This window comes from Daucus carota, chromosome 5, assembly GCF_001625215.2.
Source record: "Daucus carota subsp. sativus chromosome 5, DH1 v3.0, whole genome shotgun sequence".
Taxonomy (NCBI): domain Eukaryota; kingdom Viridiplantae; phylum Streptophyta; class Magnoliopsida; order Apiales; family Apiaceae; genus Daucus; species Daucus carota.
The window spans coordinates 4,646,584-4,670,371 of NC_030385.2; the positions used below are offsets into that span (position 1 = coordinate 4,646,584).

Sequence of the window (23,788 nt, forward strand, 5' to 3'; positions counted from 1 at the left end):
TCTATCACAAAATTAAGACCACCACTTATAATCAAAAAGCGAAAACAAACCTCTCACCAACAAAACAACCTGAAAATCCAAGTCAAAAACTGAAAGAAAAGCAAACTGAAAATAAATCAAAATAAAAAATAGATGTGATAATTGAAGTCACAAGATATGCGATTAACTTTCGAATCCGATAAACTCCGCTTGAATCGAATAAAAAAATAAATCAGAAGCTCCCATAATATAGATCTAGAAAAACAAACAAAACTTTATTGAAATGATAGAACACCTTCCCCCAAGGGAAAGATTATTGAAGAAAATAGATTAAATAAAATAAATATGAGAGTTTGGGGCTTTACACAGGTGAAAATTGATGGAAGCCCCTCAAATAATAAAGGGGCTACTCGAAGAATAGAGAGAATTTTAGGGCTTGTTAGAGAAAGGTTTATTCCTTCATTTAATCATTAATGTTATTATAAATTGTATTATAGAATACATATGAAATGTGATTGTAATATAAATGCAATAACATATATTTATTATATAATTTAACACTTAAATTTGAAAAGAAAAAGTTTACTTTCAAAACTGATTCTATAGCAGAATAATTATTAATGATTATTATTCTAGGGTCGCGCTCAAAGACAACCCGTCCTTAAAATAGAATCAGAGACCACTAAGGTACAGAATCCTAAATTTTAAATAGATTTTCGGCATCTAAATCTAAAAACATGTTTTTTCATCGTTGGGTTTCATGGGTTCTCTCCAATAGTTCTCTCTTGAACATGACACTATTATTCTATTGTAAAATCTAGGTTGAGATTCTTCTATTTTATAAATATTTCTATATCTTAAGTTACTGTACCTTTTTATGGATACATGGACGAAAAAAGAAAATGTCACCGTTAATGAAATTCTCCTTTTTTTTATCAGCTAGCATTCACGAAATATATTGCTGTTTCTTGTTGTTTAAAAGATTGAATATGCATGTATAGTGGTGTGAAAAGTTACATTAAATATTATTCTGGATTAACATGCAAGAAGATTAGCCCTTTTTTCCAGAACCATGCAAGAGTATTGGTCTATACATTCTTGATCTTATCTAACTCGCGATTAGTGTCTTATGATTAGGTCAATAGACAAGTAGAGTGGTTGGACTAATGAGTCAAAGCTGAAATTCTTTCCGAGTCCTAATTGCGAGGTCACTCACCCCCACCCCACATGTACCCCCAGAGTTGTCTAAAGTCTATAAAACATGCAGAGACACAGCTTGATTCAAGAGCTCTTTTTTGTACTTGTCCTCTCTGCTCTGAAACTTTCACGGATGCATTACCATATATATATACATGATATATCTAGGGTATTTGTTTTTATATTACGGCGGGTGCAGTGTGCAATTCTACGAGTCTTTGTTAAAAATGTCATCAAATTTTATCTATTAAGATTGAAAGCCTCTTAACATGTTACTAAAAAATAGGGTAAAACCTACTGACAAAAATGGTCAATAACATCCAGAAACGGTCACACTTACTAGTGATGAGCTGATACACGAAAGAAAAGGATTCATTACTCAGAACCGGTCACACTTACTAGTGATGAGCTGATACACGAAAGAAAAGGATTCATTACTCAGAACCGGTCACACTTACTAGGGATGAGCTGATACACAAAAGAAAAGGATCATTACTCAGAACCGGAGAAATGATCACACGTTACATAGTTAAACAAACCACTGGTTTATACTTATCATACTACTCATATCTAGAGGAGCAATACATGTTGCTCCTTTTATTGAAATACATAAACATCTTTTTGATTCATTTCTTGGGGCTAGCAGTCTTCGGGGAGGCACAGGCATGACTGCATGGCATCCCCCAAAAGGTCATCTCCCTTTTACCGCAGCTCTTACACATATTCTCGCCACTACCCTCCCCAGTTTCAGCAGCTCCAGTCTGCACTTTCTTCGCCACAGTTTCACCGGCCTCTTCCACTTTTACTTCTATGCACTCTTGAGCATCACTTCCCCAGTAAGACTTGCCATCCTGCTCCACAGGGGGGCCAGCCACAGCATCACATGCCCACACAAGCTCCTTCAGCCTCCTATTTTCAGCCATGAGCTCTTCCATGTCGTTGCGCAAAGACATGAGCTTGATTTCACAAGTGGTTGCATATTTTTTCCATTCTTTGGTCAGATGAAGAAGACTGTTTCCTTTTTCTATGAGGTCCATCTTGGTTTTCCGCATGTTCACAATCTCCTCATCTTTTTCCTTCAATTCTTTCTGAAGAGAGTTTCTGACGCTATCAACTAGAAGCCCCACTGCTTGGCTTTGTTTCTCCGCAAACTGTGTTCTAACCCTCTTGGTCTACACCAACAACTTATTAAATATTGAAGTAACTATATGAGAAAACTTAAACTCACTTGTTGAGAAAGCATACGGTCAGTCTCCAAAAGTACTGTCATGTCATTTTTGATACTTTCAAGGGCAGGAGAGTCCTCAATAGGAATATTGACATTGAGATTGTAAAACAGATTTTCCATTGAAACTCTGGGACGCTTTCTGTTTTCATCAGCTGGTGGGCTGTTGGCCGGTCCACTGTGAGTGGAAGTGGTTGGAGTAGTTTGTGCTTGAATCACCATCTCATTTGAACCTAAGAACATGTGATTCATGCCCAACCAAGGGTTCTCCATGGTCGTAGCAAAAGGATTTGTAGCACCCATCTGCACAGGAGTGTTAAACCTTGCTGCAGCTGAGTGCTCAATCACAGATTCGCTGCCAATGAAAATGAAAAGAACACATAACAATATATCAGTCTTACAAGATATCAGCAACACACAAAAAACACAATCATATGGTGATGATGTTACAGATATTAGTAATATTGTTTTGGATAGTCTTAGTACCTCTTGGTTGTAGTGATGTGCCTAGAAAAGTGGATTTCTTGAGTTTGCTGGAATGCCATAGTAGGTGCAGGAAAGGTTTAGTGAGGAGAAAGTAGTGTTGGGACTTGTAAAGATGTATGCAGAGTGTTTATGTTAGAGAAGAGAGAGCATGTGATGGTGGGGGTGAATGTCTGAATGAGTTTGGTTCCCAATTTAAAGACCCTGAGAGTCGGTTGGGGGGATTGGATTAGATGGAAGAAAACAAATTAATGAGATGTTAAATTTGTGGAGTGATCGATTAACACTGAATTTAAGTAAATCAGTAAGGACAATGGATTGCAACTAAAATATACTAACACGGACCTTTCCTCAAAAATTAGGGTTCCAAGAGTGACCTCCATTCTTTTGTTTCGTTATATATGTTTTTGTTTATTTGTATTCAAATTTGTTCAATGTTGGATCGGTTAATAATGATTCTAGAGCTCACATTTCACAATCAAGATTCATCTATCACGGTTTACAGGGTTTACGGACATATATGTATAGCGAACACTAGTTTAATATTGATTTTTATGTGATAATGTATGTTGCTTTCTGGGAGGTTGGTGTAATTTGGACCGCTTCCATGTGTTAAACAATTAGTAAACAAAATAATAATTACTTTTACTTTTAGTATGTTACTTATTTTACGATCTCATTTTATATAGTTGGGGGTTTATCCCTACTGTATTTTATTCTAGCATCTTTGTTTTCTCATAAAAAAATAAATATACTAATTATAGTATCCTGAGTGCTACTCTTGTGACATGACCTCCCATTATATTTGTATGCACACCATCCGTCCATTCACATTGTTAATCTTAGAAGGTTTCACACCTATATTTTAATACTCAGTTCCATATATTATTTTAGTTTTTGATTATTTTTCTTTTAATTTTATTAAAAATTTTCAGAAATAATTAAGTTATTACATATTCGTTTAAATTAGTCAATGTTAAAAAATTATAAACATATAAATGGGATGATCCTTTAGTCTCAAAACCCTAAAAATTCTCCATCGGTTTTCGGCTTTCCTGTTTACTTGAATAAGTTCACAATTTATTTAGATTTTGTTTGTTCTTTTGTAACAGTTTGATTTTTGTTTGGGTTTTTTGTGTTGATGATGACCCGGATTACAAATGTGTTCCATTTTCATGGTGTTGATTCAGTGATAAAATTTGGATGGTGATGTATTTATGGTTGATTGCTCAAAGCAATATGGGGAATATCACAAGATGTATATATCTATTCAAAAAAATGGTTTAGTTGCAGAAGAAGAAAAGATTCAACTTTGTTGAATTTCGATTATATTTGTAGATGTTGTATGCGGCCTTTTCATTATTGAATTAATTATTATTTTTTAAAAAAGAATATATATATAAATGGGGTGGAGTAAGTTGCATAAAATTCAATAAGAATCATTAATGAACAGTATAATATATAAAGTTTGTATCAAAGTTTCCTTTGAAAAAAAGAGAAGAAGTTTGTATTCAAATTATGGTAAAACTCATATGCGTGTTGTTTAAGTCCACAACTATATTTGCTGAAGTCTTGGTCAGTTACTGAATATTCATTTTAACTTTAAAAATATATTATTATATAGTTTATAATATTATGTGCCAATTAAAAATTTATTAGCTATATTATTGAAACTAACACTATTTTTTGACCAAACATATTTCATGCTTTACATGACACCATTAAATCAAATATTATATATAACAGATTTGTGCTAAAAATACATATTAACTTACATGTTGCTCTGTAAAAACATGGTTGTTTATAATTAATATTCAAAAAATAATATATTTTCCCTCTAAATCCCTCAAACTGAAAGCCGGGCATACATTTTAATACTTCCACAAAATAGTTTCATAAATTATTTTTAAATTATTTTCTTATAAAAGTTTATATATATTTAAGTTTTTAAACAAAAACAATTAACTATGAAATTATAGTTTATGTACATTTTAAAATACTTTTTTTTGTCAAGGATTTTAAAATACTTGTGGTAAAAGAAATTGTAATTAAATGAGGGAAACGGGGAATATCTGATAGTCTAAATCTTTTTATGTTTCTTATTATGAAATATTAAAAAATATATTTTACAACATATTATTAGAATTATATACAAATAATGTGTTTCATTAATTAAATATATTTTAAAACTTATAAAATATATACTCATAAAAAATTCATAAACGACAAGAAAAAATACCTGACAGACAGGAAAACAGAAAATCTGACATCAGCTGAACAGTTCCGACACATGCAGAGCGGAACTTTCGGATCAGTGTGCTAGGGTTTCTGTCGTATAAATCTTTCCTGTTTTCACTGAATTCATCAGAATGACATCGTTATGCATGTAATGTCAGACCTTCGTAGGTTTAACAAATGCAATATTTACTTTTTACTGTTTTCTATCCTACCCTAATGTGTTCTGTTAAATTATTTATAACTTTTGATATTTAATATATACTATGATTGTGTGTTAATTATTTTGTGATATAGATGGGAGTTAGGTGTTAGTTATGACATTGTTTATCTAATATATAAATATATTTTAAGTTTCAGAAATAAATATATGATCAATTAACTAATTATAGTTATTAAACTTTAATTCGAATAAAACTTTAAATCTCTATTGTATAATACAAAATTTAATATTTATTCAAAATAATATTGTGTGGCATAATTTTGTTAAACAATTATATTATAATTATTACACATTGTTCCCAAAGAATTATAATAGGCTAATATTATTATATTATTATAATTACTTTCGAAATTCTTCCTTCCCCGATTTGATATATATATTATTTTGTATTTTCTTTTTTAATTAATGTTTAATTTCTTCCATAATTTTATTTTAGTTAAAGATCAACTTTAACATTTAGTAAAATATTGACTATACACCTAATCATGTATTAATATATCAAAGCATTTAAAATTAATGTTTAAACAAATTTAAAAAAGACTCTAATAAGTATATTGTATATATATAAGAATTTTTTAAAATTATATATATATATATATATATATATATATATATATATATATATATATATATATATATATATATATACTGAAAATCAAATATTCTGCGTATAATAAGCTGTGTTGATTAGGGATGAGCATCAGGATCATGACCAGGGACGACCTTCACCACAACTCGATCCTAATTTCGGAGGCCTCGCTCCAAGAGCATGGCCTGGGCGATTTGGACCCCCTGTATATTCCTTTTCTTTGTTCTTTATTATTTTTGCGATTTGCATATGTTATTGGGCGTTAACCTTTTTCTCGTGTTTTGCTTGCAGCCCTCTTTACTCTGGGTAATATCTCCAGGAAAAGGGAGGCCCATGCTTCCCAGGTGGTTGCCACGGAAGTCCCCCGGGTCAAACGGTCAAGGAAAGGGGGGGATGGCCCATCGGTCGAGAAGGTCCCGACCTTCCTGAGCCCAAGGCCCCCAGCTGTGTATGAGGACCCCAGCCCATACATGGTACAATGGGGCCTCCAGAATAAAGACACCATTGTCGAGGACTCTCGGGCCGCTGCGGAGTGGTTCAAAAACGTGATCACTCCTCAAGACAAAGCCCACGTTGTGGAGTCCTCCGACGACCTACAAATCGAGCTTCTCGGGGCCCCGGCCGTCGCATCGGTACTTCTCGAGCCCTTCTTCAAAGGATTTTTGTCCCTTTTACTTGTCTTCTCCTTTGTTTCTTATTTACCTTAATTTTACAGGTGAACACTTATCTCCAAGCCGCCCTTCATAATTTAAGGGAGGTGAGGACTAAGAAGACGATCACCGAGCGCGATCGTCATAGATACTTTGAATCTTCGGCCGCAAACTTTGAGTGCTTCCTCCAAGTGGAGGAGTTGGCGGATGAAAAAGAAAGGGTTGAAGACCTTGGAGGCGGAGTTGGCGCGAACTCGTGTAGAGGCGATTGCTGAGTAGAAAGCATCCCAGGAGTTCGAAGATCTTCTGGGGGTTGAGTACGACGCTAGCTTCCCAGAAACGTTCAATACGTGTTGGGAGACTATCATAGTGGAGTTGGGCTCCCAAATTGAGGGGTCACTTTGGAGAGGTTCCCCGTCCCTCCGATCCCGGGGAAGACACCGATATCCCCAGTTGACCTCGAGGAGACAGAGTTCGGGGAATCCCATCCGAATGATACCTAATATGGGGATGCCCAGGACGGGGTCAACTCCCTAATGGCCGAGGACGCAGCGAAGGAGGCTGATAAAGAGGAAGAGGTCCCGGAGAAGGCAGCGGAGGCCAAGGAGGGGGACGACATTTTCGATGATGGATTAGATGATTAGGTTGCCCTGCGTGGCTTAGTTTGTAATTTACTCAAACTCTGGTTTTAACTTAATTCTAGCCTTTGAGGCTTAACTTTTGTATTTAACTTATTTATCTAAGTTAATTTCTGTTTTATCGTATATCATATTTTGCTTTGAGTTTTACTTAGTATTTTTTGGCTTCCAGCCTTTTGTTTTTGGTACATACTATGCTTCGATCAGCTTCGAGCCTTTACTCTGTTTGCCCTTTACTTAGGATTTTTGAATCAATCTTTAAAGAACATGTAAGTAAAATAAAACTTGGAAAATCAAGTTTGAGAATAATCCTCAGGACTTTTTATTAATGCTATAGTAAAAGAGACAAAATATCTTCGAAAATCAACTAAGTGGCAGTGGTCAACATGACCTTCATTCTGTGATAACTACTAACTTCTACTATCTTGTTGGAATAGATATCAAATATAATATATCTTTAAGTTGGTCGCATGCCAACTTCGAGGAACTTCAACTCCTTCCAGGGTCTGAAGTTTGTATGAGCCATGGCCTGTGACATTCATGACTTGGTAACGTCCTTCCCAATTTGTGGCCATCTTTCCTTTAGGGTCAACACTAGAAGCCTCGATCTTTTTGAGCACAAGATCCCCTTCTCGAAATATCGTTCCTTAACCCGAAGGTTATAATAGTAAGAAGCTCGCTTCTGATTTTCCACTATTTTAGCATGAGCTTCCACGAATTTCATCAATCATATCAACTTCATGTCTCATTCCTTCCTCGTTTGACTCTGGCTCATATTGTTAGACCCTGGAGGAAATATGAGTGATTTCAAGTGGCATCACTGCCTCAGCTCCGTAAGCTAACTGGAATGGAGTCGCTCCAGTTGAGACCTTACGGGTTGTTCGATACGCCCAAAGTATAGGGAGTAACTCTTCGGCCCATGATACTAGGGCTTTCTCAACTCTTTTCTTTAGTCCACCGAGGATTATTCTATTAGCCACTTTGCATGTCCATTAGCTTGAGGATGGGCTACCGAGGTAAAACGTAATTCGATTGCGTAGTCTTCACAATAACTCTTGAACTCAGCATTATTGAATTGAGTTCCATTATCAGTCACCATGACTCGAGGTATCCCATACCTGCAAATAATGTTTTCCCATACAAACTGAGCAACTTTCTTGGTGGTTATCTTAGCCAGTGACTTGGCCTCAATCCACTTAGTGAAGTAATCAATCGCCACCAACAGGAATTTTCTCTGTGCACTGGCAAGTGGAAACGGTCCAAGAATATCCATCCCCACATTGCAAAAGGGATCGAAGTATTAATGGAAGTCAACATCTCAGGAGGCTATCTTACAATTGGTGCGAACATTTGACAACGATCACACCTCTTCACATAGTCTTGAGCATGTTTTAGCATGTCTATCCAATAAAATCAAAAGAGAGTGATCTTACGAGCCAATGCCCTTCCTCCGAGGTGTTGGCCACACACGCCTTCATGAACTTCTCTAAGGGCTTTTTGAGTCTCATATGGCCTTAAGCATCTCAGATAAGGAATTACAAACGAAAGAATTCCCTCTATGAGTATGTATTTAAGAGCTCTTACTTGCAATTTTCGTGCTTCATCGGCATTAGGCGGCAGATGACCGTTTTCAAGATACATCTTAATCTCATCCATCCATGTGGCTCCCGTGTCAATTGGAGCAACTAACCTTGCATCGATGCTCGAGGTTCTCAGAACCTGAAAATAAACACTTCTAGAGCAAACCTCGTCATCCGGGGATATATGCAAATTGTGATAAGGCATCAACATTCGTATTCTCTTCCCTTGGTATATATTCTACCAGACAATTTTCAAATTGTGCTATTTGGGCCTTTACAATCCTTAAATATTTCAACATAGTCTCTTCACGAGCTTCAAACTCACCATTCACTTGAAAGACCATGAGCTTCGAGTCTCCACCGACTATCAAACTTTTTACCCTCAGGGTTCTAGCCAATCCTAGTCCAGCTATCAATGCTTCGTACTCAGCTTCATTGTTGGTGGTAGAGAAGTCCAGTTTGATAGCATACTCAACAATGAAACCATCAGGGCTCTGGAGCACTAGTCCTGCACCACTACCTTTTGCTTTTAAGGCTCCGTCAAAAAATAATAGCCAATATTCTTTAGGCTTTGCCTCCTCAACGGGCTCTTCTACCTTGTCCTCTCCCCCCCCCCCCGGACTTCCAAGTTGTTAGTTGTACATTCAACGAGGAATTCAGCCAGAGCCTGAGCTTTGATTGCCGTTCATGGCTTGTATCGAATATCAAACTCCCCAAGTTCAAATGCCCATTTGATCAACCTTCCACTAGCCTTCGGGCTATGTATAACATTAGAAAGGGGTTGGTCTGTCAAAACTTCTATCTTATGCGATTGAAAGTAAGGCCTTAACTTTCTCGATGTTATAATCATGGTCATTGCAAACTTTTCGATCAACGAATAATTGAGATCCACTCCATGCAGAACTTTGCAAACATAATAAACAGGTTTCTGAACTTTTCCATCCTCTCGAACCAAGACAGCACTCAGTGCTTGTTCTGAGACAGCCAAATACACGTATAAAGTTTCATCATCTACGGGGTTCAACAGAAGGGGTGGCTCTGCCATATAGTTCTTCAACTCATCAAAGGCCACTTGGCTTTCATTCATCCATTCGAAGTTCTTAACCTTATTTAATGCTTTGAAGAAAGGTAAACACTTGTCACCTGACTTAGACACAAATCGTCCTAAGGCTGCAATCCTTCCTGTCAACTTCTATACGTCCCTTATACTCTTGGGTGGTTCCATTTCAAGGATAGCTTTTATTTTATTGGGGTTGGCCTCAATGCCTCGCTTGGAGACCATCAAACCTAAGAATTTTCCAGACCCAATTCCAAAGGCACACTTGGCAGGGTTTAACTTCATCTTATGTGTCCTCAGGACTTCAAAAGCCTCTCTCAAATGCTAAAGGTGATCCGCTTTATTCAAGCTTTTCACTAACATATCATCCATATATACCTCCATGGTCTTACCTATCAGATGTTTAAACATCTTGTTCGCAAGTCGTTGGTATGTGGCTCCTGCATTCTTAAGTCCAAAGGTCATAACCAAATAGCAAAATACACCAAAGTCCATGATGAATGATACCTTAAGTGTGTCGTCCTTGTCCATCCGGATTTGATTATATCCACTGAAGCCATCCATGAAGCTAAGCATCTCGTGACCAGTAGTGGCATCTATCAACGTATCTATCCTTGGAAGAGGGAAACAATCCTTTGGGCAAGCATCATTCAAGTCCGTGAAATCTACACACATTCTTCACTTCCCATTAGCCTTCTTGACCATGACTGGGTTGGCTAACCACTCCGGAAATTGAATCTCCTCAATGAAACCTGCTTCCAACAACTTATCGACTTCCCGATTTATGGCTTCCTGCCTTTCAGGATCAAAATTCATCTTCTTCTGCTTAATGGGTTTTCTTTCGGGGTTCACATTCAGCTTATGGGTCATGAAGAGGGGATCGATCCCTAGCATATCAGCAGCTGTCCAAGCAAAGACATTACAGTTGTTCCTCAGAAATTTCACAACTTCTTCCTTCAAATCCTCTTGGAGTAATGCTCTTACATATGTGATCTTATCAGGTTCTTCAGTATATAAAGTGATTGGAATCAAATCCTCGGCAGGCTTGCCTCTCCTTTCCTCTTCTCCTCAGACATCAAGGTCCTCTATAGGCAAAACTTGCCCCCTGACTCCTCCATATTTTAAGGCTGCTACGTAACAACTCCTGGCCATTTTTTGATCTCCTCTTTCTTCACCCACTTCATTCCTTGTCGGAAATTTGATTTTCAGATGATACGTGGACGCTATTGCCTTAAAGGCGTGCATCCCTGTCTTCCCAAGGATTGCATTATAAGTTGACGAGGCTTTGACAATCAAAAAGTTCAACATAAATGTAGCTTGACGTGGTTCGGTCCCCATAGTAACTGGTAGTTGAATCATCCCTTCGATTTTTGACTCCATGCCATTGAAACCATATATGGGCATATCTTATGGTGTTAACTGCGAATCAGCATGTCCCATCTTCTCATGATAAGCGTCATGGAACAAAATATCTACGGAGGCTCCGTTATCAACGAGCACCCTCTTCACAGACGAATTCCCAATCACAGGGTTATTACTAGAGGATCATCATGGGGGAATCATCAAATGTTAAAGCAACTTCGGTCTTCGCCCTCTTCAGGGGTTCTCCTACTATACTCGTTACCTCCCTTGCATAGGCCTTCCTAGAGTTACTTGAGGTACCGGCAGCGGTTGGTCCTCTAGAGATTACATTAATTACAGGCCCTCGAGGTTGAGTTCTCCTGTCATCGTTATCCCTTCCACTGTTATCATTGTCTCGAGGATTTCTATCTCCGTCCTTCGTGTACTTCGACAACTTGCCTTTGCGGATTAAAAACTCAATTTCATCTTTCAGTTGCCGACAGTCATCGATCTTATATCCCGTATCCTTGTGAAATCGGCAATACAAATCTTTGTTCCTTTTCTCCGGATCAGTTCTAATAGGCTTCGGCCAACGGACACTTCCATCCTTTTCAATCTCCATCAAAATCTGACTCCTTGGGGCGTTAAGCCTTGCGTATTCAGCGAACCTCGGTCCTAGTTTCTTCTTAACAGGTGACTTCTCACCATCCTCTCTCTTCGAGTACTTATTATCAGCGTTATACTTAGTATCACTTCCACGCTTCTTAGGATTAACATTCGGTCCCTGATTGTTCTGGGATTTTCTCAAACTTTCCTCCGCCTTAAGTTATCATCTGTGTTACCCTGCTGGAGTGCAATCATAGCTACCTTCTGATCTAAATTCGAGACCTTTAAGGCTTCTTTGGTTAATTGATTCATGTATTCTCGGAGGGATTCGTTCCTACCTTGATGTAAATTCATCAACGAAGTAGAACTTTTGGCATGAGTCTTGCTCCCAACAAACTGACCTATAAAAGCCCTGCTCAAGTCCGCAAAACAAGATATAGAATTTGGGGGTAGAAAACTATACCAGTGTTGTGCCATCCCGCTCAAGGTTTGAGGAAAAGCCCGGCACTTGATGGCCTCCATGACTGGTTGCAATAGCAATGCATTCATGAAGGTCTGTACATGATTAGCGGGATCACCCGTGCTGTCATAAGCTTTAATGGTTGGAAGCTTAAGCTTCCTTGAGATCTTTGCAACCATGATTTCTTCTGTAAAAGGTTGGATGGGGTTGTCCGGATCACCTGCGGGCAACAAATGAATTTGGTTCATACCTGAGCGTCGAGGGTTCTCGTCCTTTGGTTCAGGAGGTTGCTGCCTAGCCATGTCCTTCTTCATCTGCGCAATATCCTCCTCGAAGGCTCGGATTTGTTCCTCATAAACTTGGTTCGTAGGTCCCCGGGACTCATTATTGTTCTGCCTCGAGCCACGTCGGTTGCCTCAGCTATGGTCAGTATCTCTTCTCCTCCGTGGAGGGGTATCATGATCTTGCTCCAAGTTAGAGGAAACATCATCAGTAACGTGCATATCGCATTCGTCCTCATGTCCTCGAGTAGTCGTCACGACTGTTGAGTAATGGGTGCCGGTGTCGGTGACAGTTGCAATCACACGGGTTATTGGGGGCATCGTGCCAAAGATTAGGCGAGTGGATGTTTGAGCGGCGGTAGTCCTGAGGGTAATAGTGGTGGTGATGGGAACCATTGCGGTTGGGACTCCGGTGGTTGTTTGGCTGGATGGAACATGTACTTTGGAGAGTATTCTGGGTGTGAACATTTCGTGGTTCAGACTGCTCTCGGTGTGAGATGCATACGTATCCTCTGCTTAGTGAAGAATCAAGTTTAAAACGTAGTTCTAGTTTGGAGGGGTAGAGCCCTTTATATAGATGCTTCGGAGTTAGAAGCTGAATGGAAGTATGATTCCATGTATCAGACTTCTCATAGAAGTGTGACTCGGAGCAATAGATAAGATAGAACACTTATCTCGAACTCCTGAAGTTTTATCCATGAGAATTCGTTGTATTGTAGGACTTGTATTCGTAGCTGGACTACAAATTAGGCTCCGGGCTCAATTAAATCCCCTTCATATAGTCTCTGAACGTTAGGCCCAGATCCGTATTGGGTCGGTGCTGAATTTCCATGAACTGAATTAGTATCCGGGCCCTTATTGGGTGGGCAGTTATTTAATTATTTCGACACCTATCACCTGATATGATTACTGATATGATCACCGATAGATGTTTATCTCTCGAAGGATGTTTGTTTGATACTAATAAATAAATTTGGTCTTCTGAACTCAATTGATTATGATTTTCCTGACAATGCTCAAGGGAATTAATATACACCGGAAGCAAATTTTCATTCTACATGAGAGTTTTTCTGAATTTGAGATTCTAGAACATACAGACTGCACCTGAGGCAATCACACAAGAATTTTCACCTCAAAGTGATGAAGCAGATCACACCAAGACTCAAATATCACAAAAACCTGCATCTCAATGTGATGTAGCTGATTAAGCAGAAGTTGGAACTAACACACAAGAACCTATTTCTCAAAGTGAAACAGAAACTAATTATTAAGCCCCGGGATGAATCGATATAGCCAGTACCATCAAAACAAAATGTGTTACAAGTTTAACAGATTTTATATAATATCTTATAGGTGTAATTTGACTAACTGTTATAGCCATCCTTATTGGAGATGCTACAAGTAAACAACAACACAAAATAATTTATTATGCAACTAAAATACTTCTTCAGTTCCCCCTTTAATCGTCAATAAGAGAAGCGAACGTAAACAATTAGGTGTGTTTTCTAGAAGTTTACTGGTGCATTGTACTCAAAACAGTTACTTAAAAAAGTAAATTATATATATATATATATATATATATATATATATATATATATATATATATATGTGTGTGTGTGTGTGTGTATGTATGTATATATGTATGTATGTATGTATGTATAATATTAATTTAATCGATTTAGTTCCAGTTTTTACTGGATTTGAACTTATAACCGGAAACGAAATTTTAGGAACAATTCGGTGTTCTATTTCGATTTTCTGCTCACCTTTTATACGAGTGCTGTCATTATGATTGATTGCTTATTATATATTTAAATAATATTATAATATTTATTATATAGTATTTGTTGCGTGTTATTTAGTTATGATTTATTCGATAAAATATTATCCTACATTTCATCTAAATATTTATATTCGAATCGTGCAAAAATAAGTAAAGTAAGAGGGAAAATGTAAGAAAAATGAGCGAGTGAAGAACGAATGTAGTTACTTACTTTCATATATTAAAATTTTATTTATTATTTAGATATCCATAAACATCTTTACACTCAGTCAAATAATAAATCTTATTAAATATTAGAAGTCCCCTCACAGCTTTGGACACAATTTATTTAAGCGATAGTACCTTTGAAGAAAGAAAACAAGAAGACACACAGGTGCACTATTTTCCTATTTCTTTGCCAGAAAGCAAGCCCATTATACAGATTTTACAGTTCAACCCAAGTATCTAAAGCTGCCGTGCTATGCTTATGCACTAACCAAGCCAGCCCAAAGCCCATCAAAATATGAATATGTACATGATCAAATTCCCAATAGATACACACCAACTAGAAGCAAGATAAGCTCTTTTGTCTGAGCCAAGCAATTTAAACAGACATGTAAGTAAAACAGAAACCAAACTAGCATCACCCAAAAAAATGGAAACATGCTCATTTTCTATATCATCACCACCTTTACAATCTCCACAAGCATTTCACAAGTTTAAACACTTGCTCTACTTGACAAAACCCCTACTAAAACAACAAAAAAGAGCACCCTTGTTAGCTAGCTTGAACTCACCAAAAGGGTTTGGACCACCTCCAAGAAAAACCAAGAACCCGAAAAGAGATCTCAAAAAACAAGAAAACAAAGATGAAGAAAATGAGGTTGAGGTTAGGAAAGAAGCTGATGTAATACCAGAGATAGTGACCAATAGAATGATAAAAAGAATGGGTCTTTCAGTGGGGATTCCATTGTTTATTGGGCTGATGTTTTTTCCATTGTTTTATTATCTGAAAGTTGGGTTGAAAGTTGATGTGCCAAGTTGGGTTCCTGTGATAGTGTCATTTGTGTTTTTTGGAACAGCCCTTTTGGGAGTGAGCTATGGGATTGTTTCATCAAGCTGGGATCCAATGAGAGAAGGTTCGGCTTTGGGTTGGATTGAAGCTCAGAAGAATTGGCCTGTTTTTTGGCAATCACTTAGAGGCCCTGATTCAAGAAAAAGGTAGAACATGTTTTGATCATTGGAATTTTGATGTTTTATTTTGATTGAATAGTTCTGGGTACTACTTTGGATCCATGTACTTCATAGACTTGTGTTCTTAATGACTTATGATGTGAAACCAGAGATTGTGTTGATATGGAAACAGTATGCAAGCACATTCTGATTATAATTTACATCGACATCTATAGAGTTGATTAAGTCCTTTGCAGATCACTTACGATTGCAGAATATGTTGTTTCGAGAGGAAATTTTAATTTTATCATTGTGCTTAAACACAGAAAAGTAAACTAGTCCTTGCACTCACATAAAAGATGATTATTATCATCTTTAGTATCAATTAGCAAACTAATATGTTGGGATCAAACACATAGGGCTAGTATTTATGTATTGACATTGGGTAAAGAATTTAAGTTTGTAGCAAGGGACATTAGTTGCAATTGTTATCATGCTGGTCACAATGCCATTTCTAGCCCCATATCCAAGAACAAACAGTTGGAATGGAAATGCTCAATAAATTTCTCCGCCTTGAAACCGTGCATTGCTACAGTTTCTTTCAACATTTTGTACATATTCCTATAGGATCATCAAAGAAATATAATCTAAACATGCTGCAGTTGCTAGACATTGACATATAGCATTGGACCGAATCCTCCCTGTATCATGTTTATTCCTGTATGCAATAAATATCAATCCCATGAGCTTCTGCAAGGAAATTTTCCATAGCAGGAATTTTGTCTTCTGTGTCCCTAAATACAGCTCTCCTCCCACGACCTGCAATTGAGTATAGACAATCAAAAGTCAAAAGTAAGTATTGTTAGTGGAAGATCAATTTCTTTAAATCATCCTGCTTGGTAATATCCATTCAAAACTGAAATGCATCAACTTCTCAACACTCTTATCTGTTTGGGGATGGTCAAATACAAGATGCTAAGAAAAAACAACAGACTACTTTGTCAGCTCTGCTATGGACCTGTTTCGTTCATGTTGAATGCAACATATCATTTTTGCAGACCTCCTGATCGAGTGAATGAAAAAGAACAAGATACTAAGAAAAACAACAGAATCATCAAGTACCTTCAAGTCTGATATCTGTAAATCAATATTTTTTTCCCTCCAAGGCTCCGAATGCATAATCCAAAGTTTCCCATTACCACGTGATCCCTCGCAAAAAGCACCTTGAGTCCTTGAGTGACCTGTATAGCAAGCACACGGACCAGCTGTTGACATATCAACCTACTGAGACAACTATAGGGCAAATCTTTATATGAAAATCTCAAATTTTAAGGCAAATCAGAGTTCCAATTACGTTACAAAGAGTCTAAAAACAATTCTCTCTAAATTAGTGATTCTTTTTTTTTTTCTTTTTTTAAGAATCGACCGACTACAGAGTGTATGAGAATGCCTGTGAATGGCCATTGGATTCTTTCATGGTTTCTTTTCAACCCAATCAGGTAATAGAATTCATGCCACTGCCTTAGTCTTATTCAATTATCATGATGTTAATATGTCTGGCTCACACAAGAGGCTAATAATATCCTTTTAAATCCTTTCTAGATCATTCATTTCTCATACAATTTACAATGTACCGAAATACACTTTTATCATGACATGATTAAAGGCAACTAATCAAAGTATATTAATCATTGTATAGAAATATAATGATTTCAAATCTATGGATCATTAGATTATTATTATTGTCGTCCCTAATAATAATACTCGAATAGAGATTTTTAGAAATATCAACACTATTCTTAAAATCTCATTTCTAAGTCACGTACTTAAAGATATAAAATTCATTTTATATTCCAAAGATATTTGTTAACCTAACATTTATATCGCAGTAAAGAAAGGTATAATAAATTATAAAAAAAAATAATCAATAGAACAATATTATTAATAATCATGTCTTTAAATAGAAAAATATAATCTAACGTTATCTCTAGAGCGCACACACTAACAATACGAATCAAACAGCCTTTAAAGTCGATACTATTTTAAGAATCGATGAAACTTAATATTTTATGCTTGATATCTAATTTAAGCATACCTAATATTTAATTATATATAAAAAATTATTTAGATTGATATTCATTTGGAGAATGCATAATATTTAATACCCAGTCGTAACAGGTCTTTTGAAAGAAAAAAAATTCCGTTAGAAACTCAATCTAAGATACCAATTTTAAAGTTATAATGATAAAGTGATTCCCGTATTAATAATTAATAATAAATGATAAAAGAGATAATTTTGTCCTTGAGTCACCACTATTCTTGTATTTTTAGAACAAGATAAATAAATTATTATAAATTTCAGTAAGTTTAACGTAATATTTTAAAAGTTTACTAGTTTTGATAAATTTTTAGCCTAATTTCTATTATACGTTATTTTGCCAACAAATTGTTTTTGCATAAAAATTGGATAAAATTATATTTCTTGATTGTTTAACAAATTGTACTAAATGTAATTATTATTAAAGAGTTAGTTATATGAAGTCCATATTTTAGTTGAAGTGTTGTAGTATCGGTCATAATTTTTTGATTTAATCATAAATAATATTTTTGATTGTTAAGATTTAAATTATACATTTTCAATTATTGATAATCTTAAATATGATTATCAATTAATTACCGACATCTTTCAAATTTAATAATCATTAAGATTATTATTCATCTTATTAATTGTATTATAGAATATAATGTCTTACTATTTATAAAATTCGATTGTGTATGTTGATTACATAATGGAACATAATTTTAATATTGTTCGAAATCAATAAATACTTTAGCATAAAAAATTAAAATAAATATTATTAGATTATATTTCATCAAATTCTGAAGGATGTGGATTCCACTGAAAAGTGGAATCAATATAATTTTACTCGTTTAGTAAAAATTTAGAGGTAATTGCATATTGCACCCCCTAACTTTCGTTCAAAAACAATATTCTATCTAGGGGTGAACCGTCCGAACCAACCCAAACCGGTCATATTTCACACGAACCAATCCGAACTTTTTTGACCCGATTGATAATTGGATTAAATAATGAGTAACCCGATTTAATTGGATTGGACACGGGTTTCGATATTTTTAACCGATCCAACCCAACTTGATTAAAAAATATTAAATTACACATAAAAATTATTCACCCCACCCCAATAACCCATAATATGTTAACCTAGTCCATTTAACTAATTGTTGATTTGTTTTGTGTTGCTAATTGTTGATTTGTTATGCTTTACTAATTGTTTCTGTTCAACTTAAATTTATTGCTGTAATTTTAAAGTTTCTGGTATCGAGCTTAACTTGGTATCGAGTTTTAATTGTTTTGGTCAGTAGTGCTGGTTTTTTAAGATGTTATAGTGCTTAACTCGTTTTGTATATACTAGGTATTTCACCTACTTGTTGTAGTACATTCAATTAAAGTTTTATTTTTGATGTGTCGAAATTTGGTTTTGCTAGATTATGAAAAGGAAATTATTTTATATTTCATAATCCGATTAAACCGATCCAAACCAATTCGAACCGAAGTATTACATATTGGTTTGAGTTATGAATTTAATTTTTATGTTTTGGGTTGAGAATTTGAAAACCCGATTTAATTGGGTTGGGTTGTTAAATTTGTTTAACACCCCAACCCGAACCGTGTACACCCCTAATTCTACTCATACTTTGAAAAACTCAACTCGCACCCCCTATCTTTACATTTCAAAAACGATACGCACCCCCTCCGTTAAATTCTGTTAACTCGTTAACTTCTGTTAAAATACTCTCCCGTCTAAATGTACATGTCTTTTTTGCTTTTCGAGGAGTCAAATTGACTAATTTTCGACCAACTATTAGAAAATATTTATTTATTATTTTAGGAAATTGAAAGTTACATATTAAAATAGACTTGATTTACATTTTGATGATTTTTTTTTAAAATTTTTTGTTTAATTAAGTACAAGTCAAAATGATTTTACATTTCAAATTTTTATTTAATAAAAGTGTATATATTTATTATAAATATCACATAATATTTATTTTTTATATTTAAAATAGTGTATATTTTAAGTATTTAATATACATATCCCTCAAAATTTAAAATCATTTTGACTTGGGGATAGCTTAATTAAACAAAAAATAAAAAAAAATCATCAAAAAGTAAATCTAGTCTATTTTAATATGTAACTTCCTATTTCCTAAAATAATAAATAAATATTTTCTAATAGTTGGTTAAAAATTAGTCAATTTGACTCTTCGAAAAGCAAAGGGACATGTAAATTAGACGGAGGGAGTATTTTAACGGAAGTTGACGGAATTTAACGGAGGAGGTGCATATCGTTTTTGAAATGTAAAGATAAAGGATGCGAGTTGAATTTCTCAAAATATGAGTACAATATTGTGAGTGCGATATGCAATTACCTCATAAATTTATATTAAATTTAGTTTAAAACCGATTACATATAATAACGATGTTTAGTTTGGGATTGTGGAATATGAAAATGGGTCGGAGTCGGGTCAAGAGAATGAGTACTTAAACGAGGGTTTATTTCAGATTTATAGCTAGGGTTTAACAAGCTGTCTCTTGTGAAATACACTACAACAATGGCGGAAGAAGCAAAAACCCAGATAATTGACGAGACTAATAAGGACCCATCTGCACAAGACATGGAGCTTGAACCTCAGGCGCCTGTATCCGATCAAACTGACGGCGATGTGGCTGAGAACGGTGGCAAACGAAAGAGAGATGATGCTGATGAATCAGAGGATCAGAATGGTGAAGGGGAAAACGGGTCGGGTTTAAAAGGCCCGGTGAAATTGGGGTTCAAGAGTTTTGCAACAGCTGTTGAGATGTTTGATTATTTCTTCGCTTTCTTGCATAGTTGGTCCCCAAATATTAATATCAACAAGGTACTTACTAATTTTTTAATGATTTCATAGTGGTTGTGCAATTTAGATAGAATTGATTTGGTTTTTCTCGAGTGTTATAATCATGAATGAGCGGCAAGCCCGCAACTTTATTAAGTGTCTGCAAACGATGAGGCATTAGATGTATGCAATGTGTAAATCTATGAAATTTGATTTATTGCTGCGATTCCTACAGATGAAAAGTTAGTACCTTCAGTCATAATTTGTTAGATTGTTGATGCGACTTATAGTAATGAGCCATGTACTCTGATAATATATGAATGAATCCATGTAGTTTTCGGGTAGTCCCTGTCTAGTTACAACCCTGCTGTCTGTAAGCGTAATCTCTTAGCGGCATCGTAGGTTGTACATGTTCAATGTGTCCAATTTTACAACTTTATGGAATTTTGACACTTGTGTACGTGATAGAGCTTTTCTCTTAAATTGTGGTATGTCTTATTTAAAGTTTGAGTTTTGGTTCTTGGTGTGCTTTTTGTTTGTGAAAATTTTTTAGATTCATTGCAAATGCAAGTAAAGACCGTGGCCGCTTGTAGTTTTGTTTTCTCAACCAGAGGAGAGATGTCTACTAGATTGGATTTCTTGTGTAGTTGGTAAGGGTATGGAGGATAGAATGCAGTCATGGAAGTTATTATTATATATGTCAAGGCAACTTACTCTTCCTTACTAGCAGTATGAATAAGTGTTTAGACCCATAGAGTTACCTCCTTTTCTTTGTTAGTTGTCTCTGTTTACTATCAGAGTTGGTCCATGTCTCACATTTTCTCCAAATCAGTTTGAGCATCAGCAGACTCAAGTATCAACTGTCTGATTAACTATTTGGCAGTTGAGATCTAGAATTTCATCTAACCTCTTACGCCTATTAGTCAAGGAATGAAAGCTCCTCATCTGCATAATTGGTGTTGGGAAAAGTTATATCCATTCCTAATAATTGTAGGTGCTGAAGCGAAATTTGCATCCACACCTGATAGGTAATTGAAATTAGTAAGATCTTAACCATGACAATTATATCACAGTTTTAAGTCGTGCAACATCGCGAATCGGGGAAGTAGTGTTTCTTTTTGGTTTGTAGTTTCAAGTCATCATGAATTGTAATGCTTGTACTGAATTGTTGCTTAATTATTTTTGATCAAAAGACAGACTTCATAGGCATCTCTTCCTTGGACTGTAAAACTACTGAATTTTGTTACAAAAGAGAGCAAGTAAAAATCTTTTTGTAAATTACAGAGTGTGCAATTGCTTTATGTTATCTGCTATTATAAGCATCTGTCTTGCTAGCACAATGGTTTTAGGTTAGGATTTCGTCCATGCATATTTGCATCTGATTCAGCCATTCAGGTGTATTTTATTATTGCCTGTGAAAATATAGATATTCAAGATTGCTTACTCGGGTTTTGTATGTGGGCGTGAGGGATTGAGTTGCCTACTTATCCTTAACTGTTTGCCTTTTGCAGTATGAGCACGTGATGTTGCTTGAGTTGCTGCAGAAGGGTCATCAGGAGCCAGAGAAGAAAATCGGTGATGGTATTAGTTCCTTCCAAGTCCGGTATCATCCAGAATTCAAAAGTCGTTGTTTCTTCCTAATTAGGAATGACGATTCTGTTGACGATTTCAGCTTCAGGAAGTGTGTGGACCACATACTTCCTCTGCCAGAAAACATGCAGCTGAAACCTGATGTCAACAAAGCACTAGGTGGACGCGGTGGTGGTGGAAGAGGTTGGCGTGGTCGTGGCCGCGGAAGAGGTGGTAAACCTAGAAATTGAGATGGCAATATCATTCTAGTGCTAGGCAGTTGTGTTATTTTTGCTGTGTAACATTATCTATCATGTTATTTAAATTTTGAACTGTCAGGAACAAATGATACTTGAGGTACTGTTTTTCTTTTATCTTATTGTTCAATTTCTCTTTCTATATTTTCTAAATATTTTGAACTGTATCTTAGTTTTTTACTTAAATGACAAGAACGGTAGTAGTGTAACACCTTTATTGTAAGGGATAATGAGCTTTATTACAATAATGTGAACTCCAAAATCAGAGTTCTTAATTTAACGCAGGCAAAACTTAGAATTAAGATAACCAAGACCAATTTGTGTTAAATCTGACATACAAATTAAGAACGCCTTTCGGTAAATGAATTTTACAAACTTAGAATAAGATATAAGTTTAATTGCAGGCAAAACTAGGAGATTTGTAGGAGCTGTTCCAGTCCTAGAAGCAGCTAGCAGGCATTTGGAAGCTATGTTATGGTCGCATGAGGTATCAGATGGTCCTGTGATTATAGAATCTGATTCACTCCTGAGTGTTGAAGCTATCAATCATGGCCATGACAATGTTCTGAAAAATGGAGATCTAGTGCAGCAATGTCAAGAAATGCTTGGAAATCATGGTAGGATCTCACTTAGTCACGTTAAAAAACAAGCGAATAAGGTAGCCCATAATCTGGTTAGGTTTCCTTGTGAGCCTAATTGTTTGATTGTTTTATTGTTTTCCCGTCTCCTCCATCATGTTTGTTGGAGACAATATTGTCAGATGTTTTCGAGGTTAAATAAAATTCTCATTCTCAAAAAAAAAAAAGATATAAGTTTAATATATTATAAATATAAAAAACATATTCTGGAATATACAAAAATTATTTTCTAATTAAGAATTGAGGATACGTTTCATGTAGATTTATAACCGAAACACTTTTTGCAATTACACACTGGGACTGGGCAGCAGTTTTACAACGGTGAATAAATGCATCTTAATTCAGGTTCGTTCGTAATAGTCCTATCCATATAGCCACGATTAAATTCCACCATAAACTGTCAAAAATGATTGTACTCGCATACGGACGGTAACGCTTTGCCATGAAATAAGCTTTATGTACCGTTAATTGTTAACAATAATATAGAGTCTTGCAAGTACTCTACACTCTACAGTCTACTGTGAGTCGGCGCCTTGCACGGGAGAACATAGAAATTGTCATGCAAAATTACTAAGAGGGGACACGTAAACACAAGAGCCAATGGCTTAGAATAAAAATTGACTGAATAGTGAATATACAATCCGATCTAATGATGATGTTATTGGAATCGTGAATCAGGTGCAATAAGTACTTATTCTGTTGAGCAGCTCATCTTGCCCAGTTTTGGAAACATAAACAACTAAGCCGTCTTTGTGTTCTGTGTTGTATCACAGAGAGTAGTAGTCGATCTTATGGCGAATTTTTAAGCACAATTGTTGTATCGATGCACACATTCTTGCTGCATATTTAGATGTAGTCATGAATTTACACCAAAAAGAACACCTATATAGCCGAATGTGCAGAAGGACATTTTATAGTGCACGAAAATTCCACATCATTATTATAT

General features: G+C 35.7%; 6 protein-coding genes across 6 annotated transcripts; 2 read left to right on the forward strand and 4 right to left on the reverse strand.

Moving 5' to 3' along the window:
- Positions 1-1,802: 1,802 nt before the first annotated feature.
- LOC108221209 (probable BOI-related E3 ubiquitin-protein ligase 3) lies at positions 1,803-2,946 on the reverse strand. Its single transcript, XM_017395105.1, has 3 exons — positions 2,888-2,946; positions 2,405-2,756; positions 1,803-2,348 (listed from the first exon to the last, which is right to left on the reverse strand). Exons 1-3 carry the CDS (start codon positions 2,944-2,946, stop codon positions 1,803-1,805), a joined length of 957 nt encoding a protein of 318 aa, XP_017250594.1.
- A 5,686-nt stretch (positions 2,947-8,632) lies between these two features.
- On the reverse strand, positions 8,633-10,531 carry LOC135152678 (uncharacterized). The gene is made up of 4 exons (XM_064093296.1): positions 10,249-10,531; positions 9,540-9,915; positions 9,042-9,420; positions 8,633-8,938 (listed from the first exon to the last, which is right to left on the reverse strand). Exons 1-4 carry the CDS (start codon positions 10,529-10,531, stop codon positions 8,633-8,635), a joined length of 1,344 nt encoding a protein of 447 aa, XP_063949366.1.
- A 3-nt stretch (positions 10,532-10,534) lies between these two features.
- LOC108221210 (uncharacterized) lies at positions 10,535-11,260 on the reverse strand. Its single transcript, XM_017395106.1, has 2 exons — positions 11,032-11,260; positions 10,535-10,917 (listed from the first exon to the last, which is right to left on the reverse strand). The coding sequence occupies exons 1-2, from the start codon at positions 11,258-11,260 to the stop codon at positions 10,535-10,537; spliced, it is 612 nt and encodes a 203-aa protein (XP_017250595.1).
- A 133-nt stretch (positions 11,261-11,393) lies between these two features.
- On the reverse strand, positions 11,394-12,577 carry LOC108221211 (uncharacterized). The gene is made up of 2 exons (XM_017395107.1): positions 12,065-12,577; positions 11,394-12,017 (listed from the first exon to the last, which is right to left on the reverse strand). Exons 1-2 carry the CDS (start codon positions 12,575-12,577, stop codon positions 11,394-11,396), a joined length of 1,137 nt encoding a protein of 378 aa, XP_017250596.1.
- Positions 12,578-14,860: 2,283 nt separating this feature from the next.
- LOC108220989 (protein PAM68, chloroplastic) lies at positions 14,861-15,735 on the forward strand. Its single transcript, XM_017394893.2, has one exon. The coding sequence runs from the start codon at positions 14,962-14,964 to the stop codon at positions 15,529-15,531; it is 570 nt and encodes a 189-aa protein (XP_017250382.1). The 5' UTR covers positions 14,861-14,961; the 3' UTR covers positions 15,532-15,735.
- Positions 15,736-20,051: 4,316 nt separating this feature from the next.
- Positions 20,052-22,344, forward strand: LOC108220648 (protein EMBRYO DEFECTIVE 514). Its single transcript, XM_017394465.2, has 2 exons — positions 20,052-20,420; positions 21,890-22,344. Exons 1-2 carry the CDS (start codon positions 20,115-20,117, stop codon positions 22,196-22,198), a joined length of 615 nt encoding a protein of 204 aa, XP_017249954.1. The 5' UTR covers positions 20,052-20,114; the 3' UTR covers positions 22,199-22,344.
- Positions 22,345-23,788: the final 1,444 nt, after the last annotated feature.